This window comes from Choloepus didactylus, chromosome 10 (assembly GCF_015220235.1).
Source record: "Choloepus didactylus isolate mChoDid1 chromosome 10, mChoDid1.pri, whole genome shotgun sequence".
Lineage (NCBI taxonomy): Eukaryota > Metazoa > Chordata > Mammalia > Pilosa > Megalonychidae > Choloepus > Choloepus didactylus.
In genome coordinates, this window is record NC_051316.1 from 36,531,409 (window position 1) to 36,546,584 (window position 15,176).

The following is a 15,176-nucleotide window of genomic DNA, read 5'->3' on the forward strand; positions in this document are numbered from 1 at the left end:
TGAATCACCAAAGAAAATACTTACTATCAAGGCCAAAGAAAATACAATACTTATAGTACTTATCTTAAAATCAAAAACAAAAATAAAAACCCTATAAAATTGCCAGCATGTTAGTCAATGAGATCTTGGGCTGACCACAAACAGGGCATTCACAGCAGTAGGAAAGGACACCTGACACTTTACAGAAAAGAAGAGCAATACAAAACGCTGTGTTAGCATCAGTAACAGATATAAACTGTTCAGTAAATGAAAATTTCCCCTCAGAAATTAAGAAAACATTTTGGATACTGTGTTTGGACACTAGTCATTGTTACAGCTGGGGAAGAGCAGAAAGCTAAACTAGGTATAAACATACCTCATTGGAAACGTCAACTACCAAGTTGTCATCACTCTTCTCACCATCACTGTCCTGCATTGACAAATTGAGAAGCATTATCTCTTCCAGGAAAAAAAAAAAATCACATCTTTAGCTCGATTTACCCTAGATAAGTCCATACCAATTCCTCACATTTTCAAAAAATGAACTGTACTCTACTAAACAGTGCTGAACACTTTACAACACACTATTTTCTTTAACCTTTGTAATTATAGTATGAGGTAGATATTATTGTTCTATTTTACAGTTTAAGAAATTGAAGCTTCTGGCTTGCTTAACTCTAGATCAGAGGCTGCAAGCTGGCTAAAAATCCAGTCTACAGACTAGTGTGATTTGGTTGGTCAGCATTTTAAAAAACCGAATATGTAGTCACAAGTCTAAAATTGGGACGTTTCGCATGCAAATCAAAATTTTCAGCTTCTCCTGAAAAATCTTCCAGTCAGGTCACACTGGAGGCCTGCAGTTCTGCATGGAAACACCAGAGAAAGCGGAGCAGAAGCCCCTTGTCTCCACACTGTTCCTACCCAGCTTGCCTCCTCCTGCAACCAGCCTGGTCACTGAAGGAGAATGAGCCTCAAACACATGCTATGCACATTCTGGATGTCTCTGAAAGTTATATTCCACAAAACTTGCTAATCACTCAGAACCTGTGCCCTATGCTTTTAAACAGGTTTTCTATGATTTTTACATTTGTCTTTAACATCTCTAGCTGACCAGAGAAAATCCAACCACCTTAAAAATACATCCATAGACACAGTAATCTAGAACACACAATTCTTCTATTAGTTGCAAGATAAAAGCACTCTCTTCTCTGTCATACACATGTACTAGCTCACACTCACCCAGGACTTCAGCCAGCCAATCGAGACATGGCTATATATATGACATATATTTTTCCCCTCCTAAGGGAATTTGTTGTTCTGTGTTCTAGTTTGGGTTGGTTGGTAAGTCAGAAGAGGAAAATGGCTGCTGATAAAATGCAAGGCAAGCTGTTGTCCCTCAAAGTAAAGGTGAACTTACGTAACGAGTTGCAATTTCCTTTTCTTCAGTTTTCTGCTTTTTGCTGTCAGAGGAGTAGTCTGTTGAGTTTCTATGCTTCTCAGCACCTCGGAAACTTGCTGATGGGGATACCGAAGAGCTCTGGAATAGAAGGGGATGCAGGTTTGAGAAATATCCATCTATTTAACAGTGCAATTTTTAAAACCACTTGAGACTTTATGTTCTTTTTGTTTTTTACTACACACTTGCAAAGCTGTTAAGGAGTTAGAGGAAGTGAAAGGAAGAAGAGAATAGGGGTACAGAGAGAAAGACAAGGAGAAACAGAAAAAGGGGAAAGGAATGAGAGAAAAGGGAAGAAAGAGGAAGTAGGATGATGGAACAGAAGGAACAGGAGGAAAAAGGGAGGTGGAGAATAGTTTAAACTTAAGAGAGCAGTTTTGGTCTAAAGGGTATGTTTATCTTATACAGTTGCAGCACTTTTAAAAAGTTGAAAGAAGAAACAGATACAAGAGAAAAGGGAAGGAAGGTAAGAACTTTAAAAAAAAATGTTGATAATGGGAAGTCAGTATTTCAAGCCTCTACAGAGAAACTCTGAAACAATTAAAGAAGAGTCCAGCTTAGGAGATAATTATAATTCTTCAAAGAAAAAGAGGCGAGGGACTCTTTGGGTCTTAAGCAACCAAAACTGGTGATCAAGTGATATAAGAGTCACATTTATAGAACTTTGCTTAGTCCTGCAGCTTAAGGGCCTGGGAGATAGAGAATGGCAAGTAAAGCACACCTACAAAAATGCACTTTATTGCTTTCTGATTCTAAGAGTTTTCAAGAGCCTGACCCATTTTTTTTGGATCATAAAGGCCTGAGTAGCAGCACTCATAGGTGCTACATTAACCCAGGCTGGGGTTAGAAAGAGCTGACCTTGTAGGGTAGTGAAAAGAATACTTGCAGATAAGATGTCTAAGAAAACAAGTTCTAGGAGAAAGAATTATTACCAGTTCCAGAAATTCCAGTTTGAATTAGACTGGACTAAATAGTATGAATATTTTTGCGAGGCATTCAAATAAATTCAGAACTCTGTTCAGTAAAGCGCTTCCTCATTTTTAACTTTATTCATCACAAATAAAACTAATTCCTTGTACTTTTATCCCCCCTTTATCTTAACCTGTCGCTAAAACTTAACATTTATGAAGGTATATGCAATTAACAAGGGTCTTTTAATTAACTATGGGAGCCAGTATATCCGGAATTTGGGGCTCTATATTCCATTTTATCTCTACTGAACCATATGCCACATTCTCTTTTGCGACTAAACTTTCAGAGCATGTTGTTAGATGAAAAGCAAGACGGTTTTCACACTTAGATCAGTATAGCTACCAGGACGCCCCACCCCACACCCCACACTGCCCCAGTGGTTAGCTGTGATGACAGCAACTCCACCAGCAGCTCCCAAGGCAAAAGTGCAGGTGTCGGTGGGGGGTGGATGGTAGGTGGGGAAGATGAGAAGGATCAATGAATAGGTGCCCAATGACAGAGGATGGTTATCTCTAGACCCTTACCCCCTGTGCCAGCGCCTCTCAAGGCTTTATATGAATATTGTCAAATGTATGCATCAAACTTTGTAATTGTCACTATTCAATCACTCAACCTTAAGCTTGGTGGCAGAAAGGTGGCAGACTATTCAGTAAGGTTGAGGATTGAAACTATTTCTCCATTGAGTTCCAAACCTCATTCCCAAACCAGAGACCCATCTTTCCTTTTCTTCCCAATTTGAGAGAGGAGCTGCCTTGGTTCAAATGCTTCTGCTTTGTTTTCGCATCACAGTCCGAACAACACTCTACTGAACCTGTGCATGCAAGTAACATCTGTAAACTACTACCTACCATACTGAGTACCAGAACCCCATATCTAATTTCTCCCCTCTCCAGTATATGCTCCATGTTTCTAGGATTCATAATTTCTCTTTGGAAAGTATCAGAAATCTGATCACTTCTCACTCCTTCTTCAAAAATGACAAGTAGTTTCCCATGGTCCATAGAAAAAAAGTCCAAATTTCTGAGCATGGCTATTTAAAAACAGCCTTCACTCCATGCCTCAATCTAGAACCCTGGTCTCATCATCTACATCAGCACTATGGGACAACCATTCCCCAAGGCTCAGCATATTTGCATTGTCTCTGTAGTATTTTTTTTTTTCTTTAAAGCCCTGGGAATGCTCTTTGCCTTAGTATCTATCTTTTGGAAGCCTCTTCATCCTTTCAGAACCAGTTCTAATGTCACCTTTCAAAGCTCCCTCAAATGCTATCAGGCAGAATCTATCTTCATTCCTCTTTGTTCCTTTATTCCTTTAACCTCTGTTCACCTAACAGCAAAGCACCCATAATACATTTATGGCCATCTGTTTACAAGGCTATTTTCCACTCCAAGTTGTGGGCTCCTAGGGGGTGAGTGCAGTGAGTGCAGAGAACTGCTCAGATGTTCTTGGAACACAAATGATTGTCAACATCCCCTCTGCACTCCTCAATTTGAATCCAAAATTCATGTGAAACATTTCATTTCAGAGGGCAGCTAGGCTGAACAATTGCACAGGAAACTGTTCACTAGATTTTACGTGAACAGTGGCACGCACCGCTTGGAACTGTATAATATGGTAGCTCTGCCCTTTCACTTTCACTCCTTTACCTCTCTCAAGATTCATTCATCCTACCAACTTGACATTTTATAAAAATTAGAAAAAATGAGCATACATGTTTATGTTTAACAACTATGTGATGAGCCTTTTCATGCTGATTCACTCTAGTGGAAGTTATTTCCGCTCTGTTCAAAAGGAAAAACTGATTTCTAAACAATGATGAAATACTTTCTTAAGAATTAATATTAAATATGGTGATGTTTATTGGGATCTTTGTGCCTACTTATTTATTGGAACACTAGTACAACCAAATACCTTTATTTTTCTTAAGATTACTGTCTCTGGTTTTGTGGAAAGTATTTTATTTTTGAATTTTACTGTGGAACAGAGTTATATCATGCTCGAGTTTCTGGAAGAATGATAAAGTAGTTAATTATCACTAACATTTAAAGGTTAAGCTGCACAACGGGCAATGGGACAATCAGCAATGTTCTAATAACATAATTGCTCTGGAATCAAATTAGAATTGTCATGCACTCTCATCATGAATCTTAGAAGTCCACCATTCTGCCACTGAAAGGCCATGTGTTTCTTTGCCGAGCACATAAATAGGAGGAATTAAGTAAATACTGATAAAGCCAAACTCATGCTTTTACCAGAAAAGCTGATTTTTATTTATTATTTTATAAGATTAGCTGGGTTAGATATTTCCCTAAGCTAACTATGTAAGAAAACTTACTGGAGTTGAATCATGTCCCTGTATAAATCTACAAATTTAGAAACATTAAATGTAAGCCTTTTCTCATTACAGTTTGATCATGTATATATATTAGCAAATTTATTATGAGCAGAGAGTCACAATCAGAAGCAATGGCCCACCCAGGGGGCATTGTGAATGATTAGTAAAAAGCTCTGTTTCTCTGGCAACATTTGCATTTTTAAAAAGTAAACACTGATAGTGGAATACTAAAAAAGAATAGGGTATATGTGCTTAATGAAAGGAAAAGTGCGGAACAAACTAAGAAAAATAGTAAAAATTTATGTCTTACTATATGGAAACTCCAATTGCTTTGGAGACAGTTATTCTTAATATTTCAAGTCAAGGTCTCATTTCAAAATGAGTCAATTCTAGATCCCAGTTTGAAAACCTATCTAGAATATTCTGGGGCTACTGACCAAGCCAGCCAGGAAACCGATACCTCCCTCAATTTGAAACCAATGGCCTCACATCTTCACTTTTACACCTCTGCCCACCTCAAGATCAAAGTTGATCAAGTATGTGAAAGAGTTCTATAAAGTATTCCCCAGCTAAAAAAGAAAAATAATGTTGTTAGTTAGCTAATTTTAATAAATAGGTAGCAGATTTTAATAGCAGGTGAGAGCACTCTCTCGAGTCAGACTCCAGATTTGAGTCAGGAGTCTTCAACTTAATAGGTATGTACCCTTAAGGATGTTGCTCAGCTTCTCGCAGTCCTGGCTGCCTGTCAGGAGTCTGAGAAGACAACCCTTTTTCATTGGGCTGCTCTGAGGACTAAGTGAAAATATCCATATAAAGTACAAGGCACAGTCCCAGGCACATAACTGAGCCCCTAAATGCAACAGCAGGTAGGCAGTATCCCTGTACAGCACATGTGATGGTTAGTTTCATGTGTCAACTTGGCCAAGTGATGGTGTCTAGCTGTATCATCAAGCCAGCACTGGCCTAAATGTTACTGCAAGGACATTTCATGGCTAGTTAATAAACCAGAAGGCTGGTTTATTAAATCATCCATCAACTGATTGCATCTGTGCCTGATAACCTCTAGGATCAACTAAAGGAGTGATTTCCACAACGAGAGAATACAATCAGTTGGATTTAATCCAATCAGTTGAAGACTTTTCAGGGAGAAGAGAGAACTTTATTTCTTCTTCAGCCAGCCAGCCTCTTCTGGGGAGTTCATCGAAGACCTTCATTAAAATTGCCAGCTTGTGGCCTGCCTTACAGAATTTGGACTCATGCATTCCCACAGTTGCGTGAGACACTTTTATAAAATCTCATATTTATAGATATCTCCTGTTGGTTCTGTTTCCCTAGAGAACCCTGACTAATGCAGCGTACTACAGCTGAATTTACTACAAAAGAGATTAGGATGGTGAGCTAGCAGGAATTTTCCATTTTAAGGCTCACAAGAACTATTTAGACATTAGTGAAGCACATTCCCCTCAGCATAGATATTCAGATAGTCCAGAACGATAAGAGTTCAATATGCGGCCATTAACCAAAACACATCTCCTTTCAACAATCACAATAAAGTTTTGGTTTGACACTGTACTGAGGCAAGATTATAAGTACCACCTCTTCAATGGACTTTTTAATTTTATTTCAAACGCACATCAAGCTAATTCTGCTTTCTGTTCACATAATTGCAGTGCTCAGATGGATCCATGTGACGTGGTCAGGGACAACCAGAAAGAATACGCTAAAGGGACAGTGGACAACCATGATCAAGTACCCGAAAACTCATCTGACATGGCTTGTTTGCTCATCGAGTATGTCCTTCAAAAACCCCATCTACTTGGTACCAAAGAGTTTATCAGTTCTCAAACAGATAAAGGGGATGACAATGTGGCAGAAGATATCCAGAAAATTTGGCTATGGTGACTGCAAGTCTTGGATCACTCTCATTTTCCACCATAATAATCCAGGCATAATTACCAATAGTGTCCTTTCTTTAACTCTCAACCAAAGCTCAGTTTAAATTATACAGTATATTCTCATTTCAACTATAGTTTATTCAGTATAGGAATACTCAAATGATAGTTTGGATCAGGGTTAGCATTACGGACAAGTTAATGTTTGTTTTTGGTAGGGGGGTGGGGTAGTGAGGAGGGGAGAAGACAGAGAAGGTAGACTGAAAAAAGAGCCCTGTGGACTCTTGACTGATGCCATAACCAAAATCCTCATTTAATTTCCTCTGCAACCTTAAATAAGCAAAAGACCAATGTCCATAACAGAAATAGATACTGATGACTTTCTTCAATTCAGAAAGGCCAAAGTATTGCTGGAGATCAGGAGAAACTCAATTCATTTCTACTTTTGTAGAGGTGACCTTCAAAAGAATGAGCTCTATGATTATGAATCATCCAGAGTCAATTATATTCATTAGTTCTCAAGGCATTTTACATTTTAGAAATATTTTCAACAAGTTTTTAAGTAAAAGTAATAACCTGAATAAACCTATGTATACCAAACTAACAGTACCATATGAAAGTGGCATTTCTGATTAGCTAAGATTTTACTGTACAATATTACACAAAATGTTTACATTCCCATTCAGAGTTCTTTATAACTGATAAAATGTTTTAACATATTTATCTCATTTATAAGGAAACAACCACTATAGATGGAAAAAATAATCCTCAATTGGGAAGAAGTAAATATAAAAACTTTTAAAACGAAAATTATTTTCTAAACACGCAAGTTTTACAGACACTTATTACTCATGCAGATTTATGTAAATTAACTTAAAATTTGTAAAATGCTGCTGGTGGAAAATGTGAATATGGTAGGGTTCTAAGTCAGTCACTGGTGTCAGTTAACTGCTCATTACAGTTAAGACTTTTTAAAATAACATTCCTGATTAAGGAAGTCATTAAAAACACAATCTCTACATAACCCTCATAGAACCTGCTTTTGTCAAATCAACATAAATCAAAATTCACCTTCAAAAATGACTGGGACTTTCTGAAGAACTGTTCTTGTTAAAACTGGATTTAACATAATCTCCATGTAAAGCAGTGAGTCTGTGCTTAATAAATGTATCATCTTGTATAATATTTCCTGAACAACATGTTTCTTAAATGTTAAAACTATCGTCTTTGTTTTTCTGTTTCTCTTCTGGTACGAGAAACTTGGGTCAAGATAAATTTCTTTTGCAGATAATCAAAATACTATCAAACCCTAAATAATTCCTGACAGGGGAATGATTAAGAAGGGAGGCGGGGCCCACAATAGTCATGCTATGGCTACTAGGGTCAGAGAGCCCTGGGTTCAAGACCCGGCTGATCCACACTTGCTGTGTGTGACCATGGACAAGTTAAGATTCTTTCTAAGCTTCCATTTCTCCAGGTGCTAAAATGAGGATTATGTACGGCTTAATTTTACAGAGTTGCTGAGGAACAACGGAGAGGGCAGGTTGTAAAGGACAGTCCCTAGCATCTAGTAAGCCCGCCCACATGTAAGAGCTTTTCTCTCCAACTAATGAGGAAATCACCACATAACCTCAGTCCACTTAGGTGAACTCATTCAACAGGTGTTTACTGAATATTCACTAACTACGGAAATACAAACATGAATGAAATACACACTTTGCCTTCCTGTAGGCTCAGCTGGTTCCACAAGTCAAAATACCTGGAATATAAGAGTGCTACATAATTGTTTTTCATGCAATAGAAAACAACAGCACTTCAATGTTCAGTCATTTATGGTTTATTTTTTCCCCATGACCTCAGCATTATGTATTACGTGGTTAAAATAAAATACCCTAATAATTTATAAGGTATCAATAAAATTGATTTTAAATTAGAACATTATCTTAATGTCCCCTTGGGGTTTCTTGTTATTTTTCTTTTATCAAAATAAAGCCATTGGCTGCACCCCAGAAAATTCAATAAATACAGCTACTTTAGCTGCTGAGCTGTGCTACTGTTACATGACATGTTGACACCAAGGATACAAGTATGATTCCTGTGTGGGTACCCTGGCTTCCCTCTCTTAATAGCCACTGTCTATGTGTGGTCCAAACTGTAGGTCACATGAAGAAGCAACAGGGGGAAATGAGAGGGACAAGTATTACTGATGGAAGGAAGAGCCCAAAGCATAAACTGAATCAATCAAGTAATGTTATTCCTGATTAGAGACGGCATAGTATGAACGGCTTTTAGAAACTGTAAGGAAAGTGGCCAAGCACACATAACTTCATATTGCATAGAAGTCATTTAACTCTTTTAAACTATTTTATCACTCTCAAAGCTATTTCATATCTTTCAATCCAGTGGACCTTCTCAAAGTTTGCACAGCCCAACATTTTGATGTGTACTTGCCCTTCACCAAGTAGTCCTTTTCCTCATTAATACAGATTCTCTACATCTTGTATGCAGACTTTATGTAAATTAGTAACATGCACCTGCCACCATTTCTGAGACTATTTTGTTTCAGTATAACATCTATTAAATATATCCTAACCAATGACTTACAACCAACAACAGTAAGTGTTGCCAGCAAATATGGTGTGGTACCCAAGTTCGACAGCCCTAAAAACAAAGGGTTGGGGGATGCTGGTAAAAATTTCCTTCCTGTACTTTCTGGGAAGGTGAAATGGCTTTAGATCTATTCAGGTACTATGCTCTGTTCTATTTTTTTTTTTTTTTTTCCAAATTAGAGAAGTTGTAGGTTTACAGAAAAATCATGCATAAAATACAGAGTTCCCATAACATCCTATTATTAATACCTTTCATTAGTGTGGGACATTTGTTACAATTAATGAAAGAACATTTTAATAATTGTACTATTAACTATAGCCCATCGTTTACGTTCGAGTTCACTGTGTCATACAGTCCTATATACTTATTTTTATTCTAGTAACATATATACACAGCCTCAAATTTCCCCTTCTTGAATCGAAATATCAACACACTTCTCTTGACAGCTGCTTTGAAAGAAGCTGAAGTAGGGTAGCTGCTCAGAGAAAACAAATGACTCAGCTTTAAGACTTGGCAAGCTATATCTTAACAGGCCAGAATCCTCATTTTAGTAACTATTAAAATTTATTGGAAAAGTCTCTTCATGTTGTCATTTTTTCCAGTAAACTGTTTTCATCTACTTGACAGGCTACGCATTATTTTTCTTTCAAGAGCGTTAACTTCACAGAACCTCATATACATTCTTATTATGTATGCAATATATATCTATCTGAAGATAATTCAGTAGGAACATACATAGAAAAAAACAATAGTTTATCAATTTAAAGGAAAGGTATCTAACAGTTTTAGGGTTATTAGTAAGAAACTCCAGGTTTTCTTCACACTAGCACAAACTGGCTCAAACTAGCTTCACTTGTTCAATTTGGTCTTAAGAGCCTTCATTAAAATATCAAAGAGCGATGAGTTCTAGAACAGCACTGACAAACAAATATGTGACCCACATAAATATTTTACTTTTTCTAGGAACCAAATTAAAAATATTAAAAAGAAACAGATAAAATTAATTCTAATATATTTATTTAATCCTTGTTAAAGAGGTATTTTACATTCCTTTTTTAGTACTAAGTCTTCAAAATCTGGTGTGCATTTTACACTTTAAAGTGCAGCTCCACTGGGACTGGCCACGGTTCCACTGCTCAAAAGCCACATGGGGCTGGTGGCTACCATATAAGATGGTGCTGTTCTAAGAGTTCTCTAAGTCTCAACAGAAATCAACACCCATTAATACAAGCATCTACCAGCACTTAACAGAAGCACAGGCCTGCTCTGACCCCTCTGGAAGTCTCTCTCTAGCTCAGAGTACTGGCCACCCCAAACATGTTCATCCCTTTAGGGCCTTTGTGCAGGTTTCTGCCAGGAATTCTCTTCCTTGGCCCCTGAGTGGCTAGCATCTTTTCATCTTTGATGTCTCAGAAAGCCTTGTTCTGCAATGCTATCCAAGGAGATCCCTTCTGTAAATCTCTTCACAGCCATGCTTACTTCTTTCCTAGCATATCATGTTAACATGATTTTTGATTGTTTATTTTCTTGTCTCCCCTACTGGACTATAAGCTCCAAGAAGAAATGGATCATGATTTTCATCACTGCTGTAAACCCAGCACTTTGTATGGTGCTCAGCACATCACAGACACTCAATTAATGGTTGCTGAACAAATGAATGAGTACAAAACTTGAATTGTTCATGCATATTTCTTGCTTGTTCCCATATTACTTTCCTTGCACTGAAATTGGAGATCATGCATTCCTAAAGACATGTACTGTTGTGCCTTGTATCTTTGAATCCTGCACACTCAATATAATGACTGCCAAGGAAGAACAGCTGTGAGTGTGTATGCATATGTGTGTGGTAAGTGCAGGTGCATGCATGCACATAAAAGGTGGGGAGGAGGCAGCCTTCAAAGTGGTAATACTGAAAGCAATATGTAATAAGACCAATTTTCTGCCCTATGATGAAAAAATATCAAGAGGAAGCAGTGCAAAAAGAGAAGCCAAAACAAAGGTCAAAATGTGTGCCAGGGTGGAGAAGAGGGTTAAAGGTATTGCCCTGTCACTGTACCCGCAGCAATCAAGGATGTAGTCTACATTCCCCAGGTCAGCACCAGGCCTGACCTCTGTGTGGGCATGCAATAAATATCTGCTGTTGAATAAATGTATCGAGGGCTTCCAATTTTTCTTTTTATTCTGTATGACATAAATCTTCAGAATAAGGGAGAGATTTTTCAACTAGTTATCCTTCTTCCTTCTCTCTCATTATGTACTCATCAGCTGTCTGGGGCCAGGGAGAAACAAATCTTACTGAAGTCTGACCACTGAAAAGGCAGGATTTAAATGAATCCTGCCTGACAGCCCCACCATGGGAAGAATTCAGGCATCAGCAGTTTTTCTGTAGCCACTAATTTAGAGAATAATGACCTCTGGGAATCTCCCTGAAATGCTTATCCTCCAAGGAGGCACATGGTAAAAGGAAAGAAATCTTCAGTACTCTTTTTTTTTAAAAAATATGTTTTTTTTTTTTTGGATAATAAGTCACCACAAAGAGGTGATAAAAAACAAAAAGCCAAATAAATATAAGGCAGATAGATACAATACTTGTTTAAGAAAAAGAGCCTTATTTACACTGGCTGATTAAATCAAGCAAGGCTATCTAGAGTTTTATGTCGATTTTTAGTATGTAAAGCAACATATAAGCATTAATGTCAGTTTAACAAAGTGACTTAAGTATATTGAGGAATGAAAACAAATAAACAAATGAGACCGAAGTCTTTAAATTGACAATTTCAAATCACTCTAAAGAAATGAATTTAAAGCAGTAGCCTTCTTATGACCACTAGACCTAAAAATGCAAGGGTTTGATGAAATATATAAAATATTGGGGAAGAGGCTGATTCACCATGTGTCAAGATTATTCTGATATAATCAGGCATAGCACTCCACTAACCAGTGCTGAAACATGGAGAGGCAAGTCAAGTCATGGTCTAATCTCTTGACCTCTACCCAAATGGTTTTAGGTTAGAGAGCTAAATTATAAGGGAACTACAGAAAACAGCTGGAAGCCAGCTCTACTTGCGATCCAAAACAACTGCAAGTGCTGGTCTGTTGTGTGTACTTCTTTGACCTTTCCCTTTACCCTAGTCACCTCCTTTCATTTCTCTCTCCCTTCCCTTTTCCATAATTCCCACCCTTCCCTGCCAGCAATACCTCTGTCAATACTTAGTGTTGCTGGTGACACTGTGGGCTAAAGAGGTTCTTGACCCTTATTCTACCATGTCCTTTTAGGTTAATTACTTTTTATACTTGGTGTACCCAGTGACATTTAATCACTACAGTGCTACTCGGGTAAACAGAGCTGAATGGAGCCAAGTGCAATTTGGCATCGAGCTAAATGGTGCAGTAATAGCAGCATGCTGAAAATGGACTGGAAGAAAATACTCTCACATACTACATTGAGAAATGAGGTGAATACCATTCAATCAATCACTATTTTATTAAAAAGAAAGAATACTAGATCAGTGGTATGCTTTTGCTATTTAATATTAAATATGACTTGAAGGACATCCTGCACTTTGTAATACAAGTGCAGCTCCTATCACAGAATAAATACTCAGTGTTTGCTGAATGAATGAAGACAAAAATAACTCAAAGTATAGCTATGAATTTTGTGGTACAAACCCCCCACCTTGTCAGTTTCTCCCTCCCACTGTATCTCTCTACACACACACACACACACACACCCCTATCACAGGACAGACCTGTGCTAACATAACCAACTGTCTACTATCTTGCCAGTCTTTTGGTATGTAAGCATTCAGGGCACAGTAATCTAGATAAGAAATTCCCACAACCAAGTGTGTGCACAAAAGCTTTCAGGAGCACAGGATTAATCCAAATGCCACATCACAGACCTCTGAGGCTGACTTTCCTCCACTGGGGATGGGGGAAAAGAGGAAGACGGTGATTCTACATAAGTTCTTTTAACAGTAGCTGGTGGATGGAAAAATGAGGCTTTGCATGAGCCTCACACACTATGATGCCAGTCAAATCCTACAACTTTAATTCAATGACTACTATGTGGGGGACAAAAAGAATACTGAAGTCCTGGTTTTACAGTCCTGTGGAATCTAGAGGAAAGGGAATAGAATGCAATAAACATGAGCTTTAGAGTAAGAGTGCTCTGATTTCAAATCATAGCTTCAGTTAATCCTTCTAACAATTTTCTAGTCTCAATTTTCACACCTATAAAATGAAGCTAAGACTATTTGCCCCATAGTATGGTCATGAGGATTAAGTAAGTAACTATGAAGTGGCTGGCATACTGCTCTTCCTTTCACACTTATTTCAGAAACCTGCCCTAAAAGGCAATGGCTCAGCTTTTGCCAACAGCACAATTTGAGCAGCCCAAGGCCCTGAGAGCCACTATAAATGTCTCCTCTCAACCTTTCTTTGAAAGAGCGTACGTAATGGGCATTTCCTCAAGCTTCCGAGTTTGAGGGAAAGCCACTCCACTTTCCCAGGTTCCAACATTCAGCATGTCGTTTGGGCCATCTACCTGCCCTCTTGGCTTGGTGCCCTCTTTAGAAGTTCTGTTCCTTCTCCACAGCTGTAGATTCTTGTAAAATGTGCCTTCTAGGATGACCCTGAGTTAGGGTGGGGTAAGGGTAGACTTGAGGACTAGGAGGACTAGACTTGCAATTCCAGTTTCACTAGAACTTGATGAATGACTCTAAAACGAGTGAGCCATCAAGACTGATGGCAGAGGCAGAGAGGATGCAGCACAAAATCCCTGTTAATAAGAAGGCACCAAAATTTCTTTAGTCAATTATTATACTATTTCCCAGTGTGTACCAGGCACTCTGCTGGGCTCTAAGACACTAGGAATACAATTAAAGGGCAAATGAGGACCCTGCCCTCACAGAGCATTCCTTCTGGCTAGGGGGACATAAAAATCAAGTAAAATCAGAGGGGGGAAAAATAAGTGAAATGATATTACACAAAGGAAATAAACAGGATGCTAAGACTGAGAGAAAGTAGGGATAGGGCAGTCAGGGAAGGCCTCTTCAAAGAGATGACATTCAGGCTGACACCTAAAGTCAACCCTGTGAACAGCCAGGAGAAGAATGTCCCAGAGGGAGGGAATACATGTACATAGGCCTCGAAAAGGAGAAAAAACTTGCTGTGTTATTGGAACAGACAGGAGGGATCTGTGCCTGAGTGTAGGGGGCAAGCCGAAAATGTCCTGAGAAAAGAAGTCCTGATGAAATTTATATTACAGTCCAAGTGCCCCAGAAAGGGAGGGATAAGAGCATATACCTTTTCTAAAAATCGCTCAGGAAACCTTTTAAAAGTTCGGTTAGAGGGGGCCAGAACCAGAGCAAAAATTTTGAAAACCCTTAAGAATTGAAGAGATTATGACGTCTACCTCTACCTCTGGTAACTAAAAACAAAAACAACACTAAGTGTATGATATAAGCCTTACATACACGCTAAAATCAAAATAGCAAAATTTGGTTGCAAAATTCGGAACTGGATCACTGAAACTGAGCTTTCATCACTGTGGGTGTTCTGTTTACCGGTGCTGCCAGTGTGGGCTGAAGTGGGCCTGTCAGGTACGACTGCTTTGGAGGAGCAGGCAGCAAGGAAGCAGGAGGCTGGGCAGGGGCTACCACAGTGGTCTAGGGCAGAGACGCTAGTGGCTTGAACTGGAAGTGGTGTTGGAGAAGGGGAGACAAGGATAGATTTGAGAGATTTTAAGATAGAACTGAGTAACTAACTTCCTACAAACATATGCATGTGTGTAATATATTTACTTGGAACTGAATCAAGTTTATCAATAAAATGATGCCATCCTCATGCATCGACAATCTGCTAGAGGTTCTCAATTGGGAAAGAAAGGGCAGGAGTCTCAGGTATCTCAAGGAAACCTTCTAACCTTAAG

At 38.5% G+C, this 15,176-nt stretch overlaps 1 protein-coding gene across 4 annotated transcripts in view; it reads right to left on the reverse strand.

Moving 5' to 3' along the window:
• TLE4 (TLE family member 4, transcriptional corepressor) overlaps window positions 1–15,176 on the reverse strand; it is a 138,396-nt gene that overhangs the window by 15,736 nt on the left and 107,484 nt on the right. For all 4 annotated transcript variants that reach the window (XM_037798699.1, XM_037798702.1, XM_037798701.1 and 1 more), the window contains 2 exons: window positions 1,397–1,516; window positions 356–409 (listed from right to left, as the gene is read on the reverse strand). In XM_037798699.1, coding sequence (XP_037654627.1) covers window positions 356–409; window positions 1,397–1,516 — 174 coding nt within the window. The remainder of the gene's footprint in view (window positions 1–355; window positions 410–1,396; window positions 1,517–15,176) is intronic.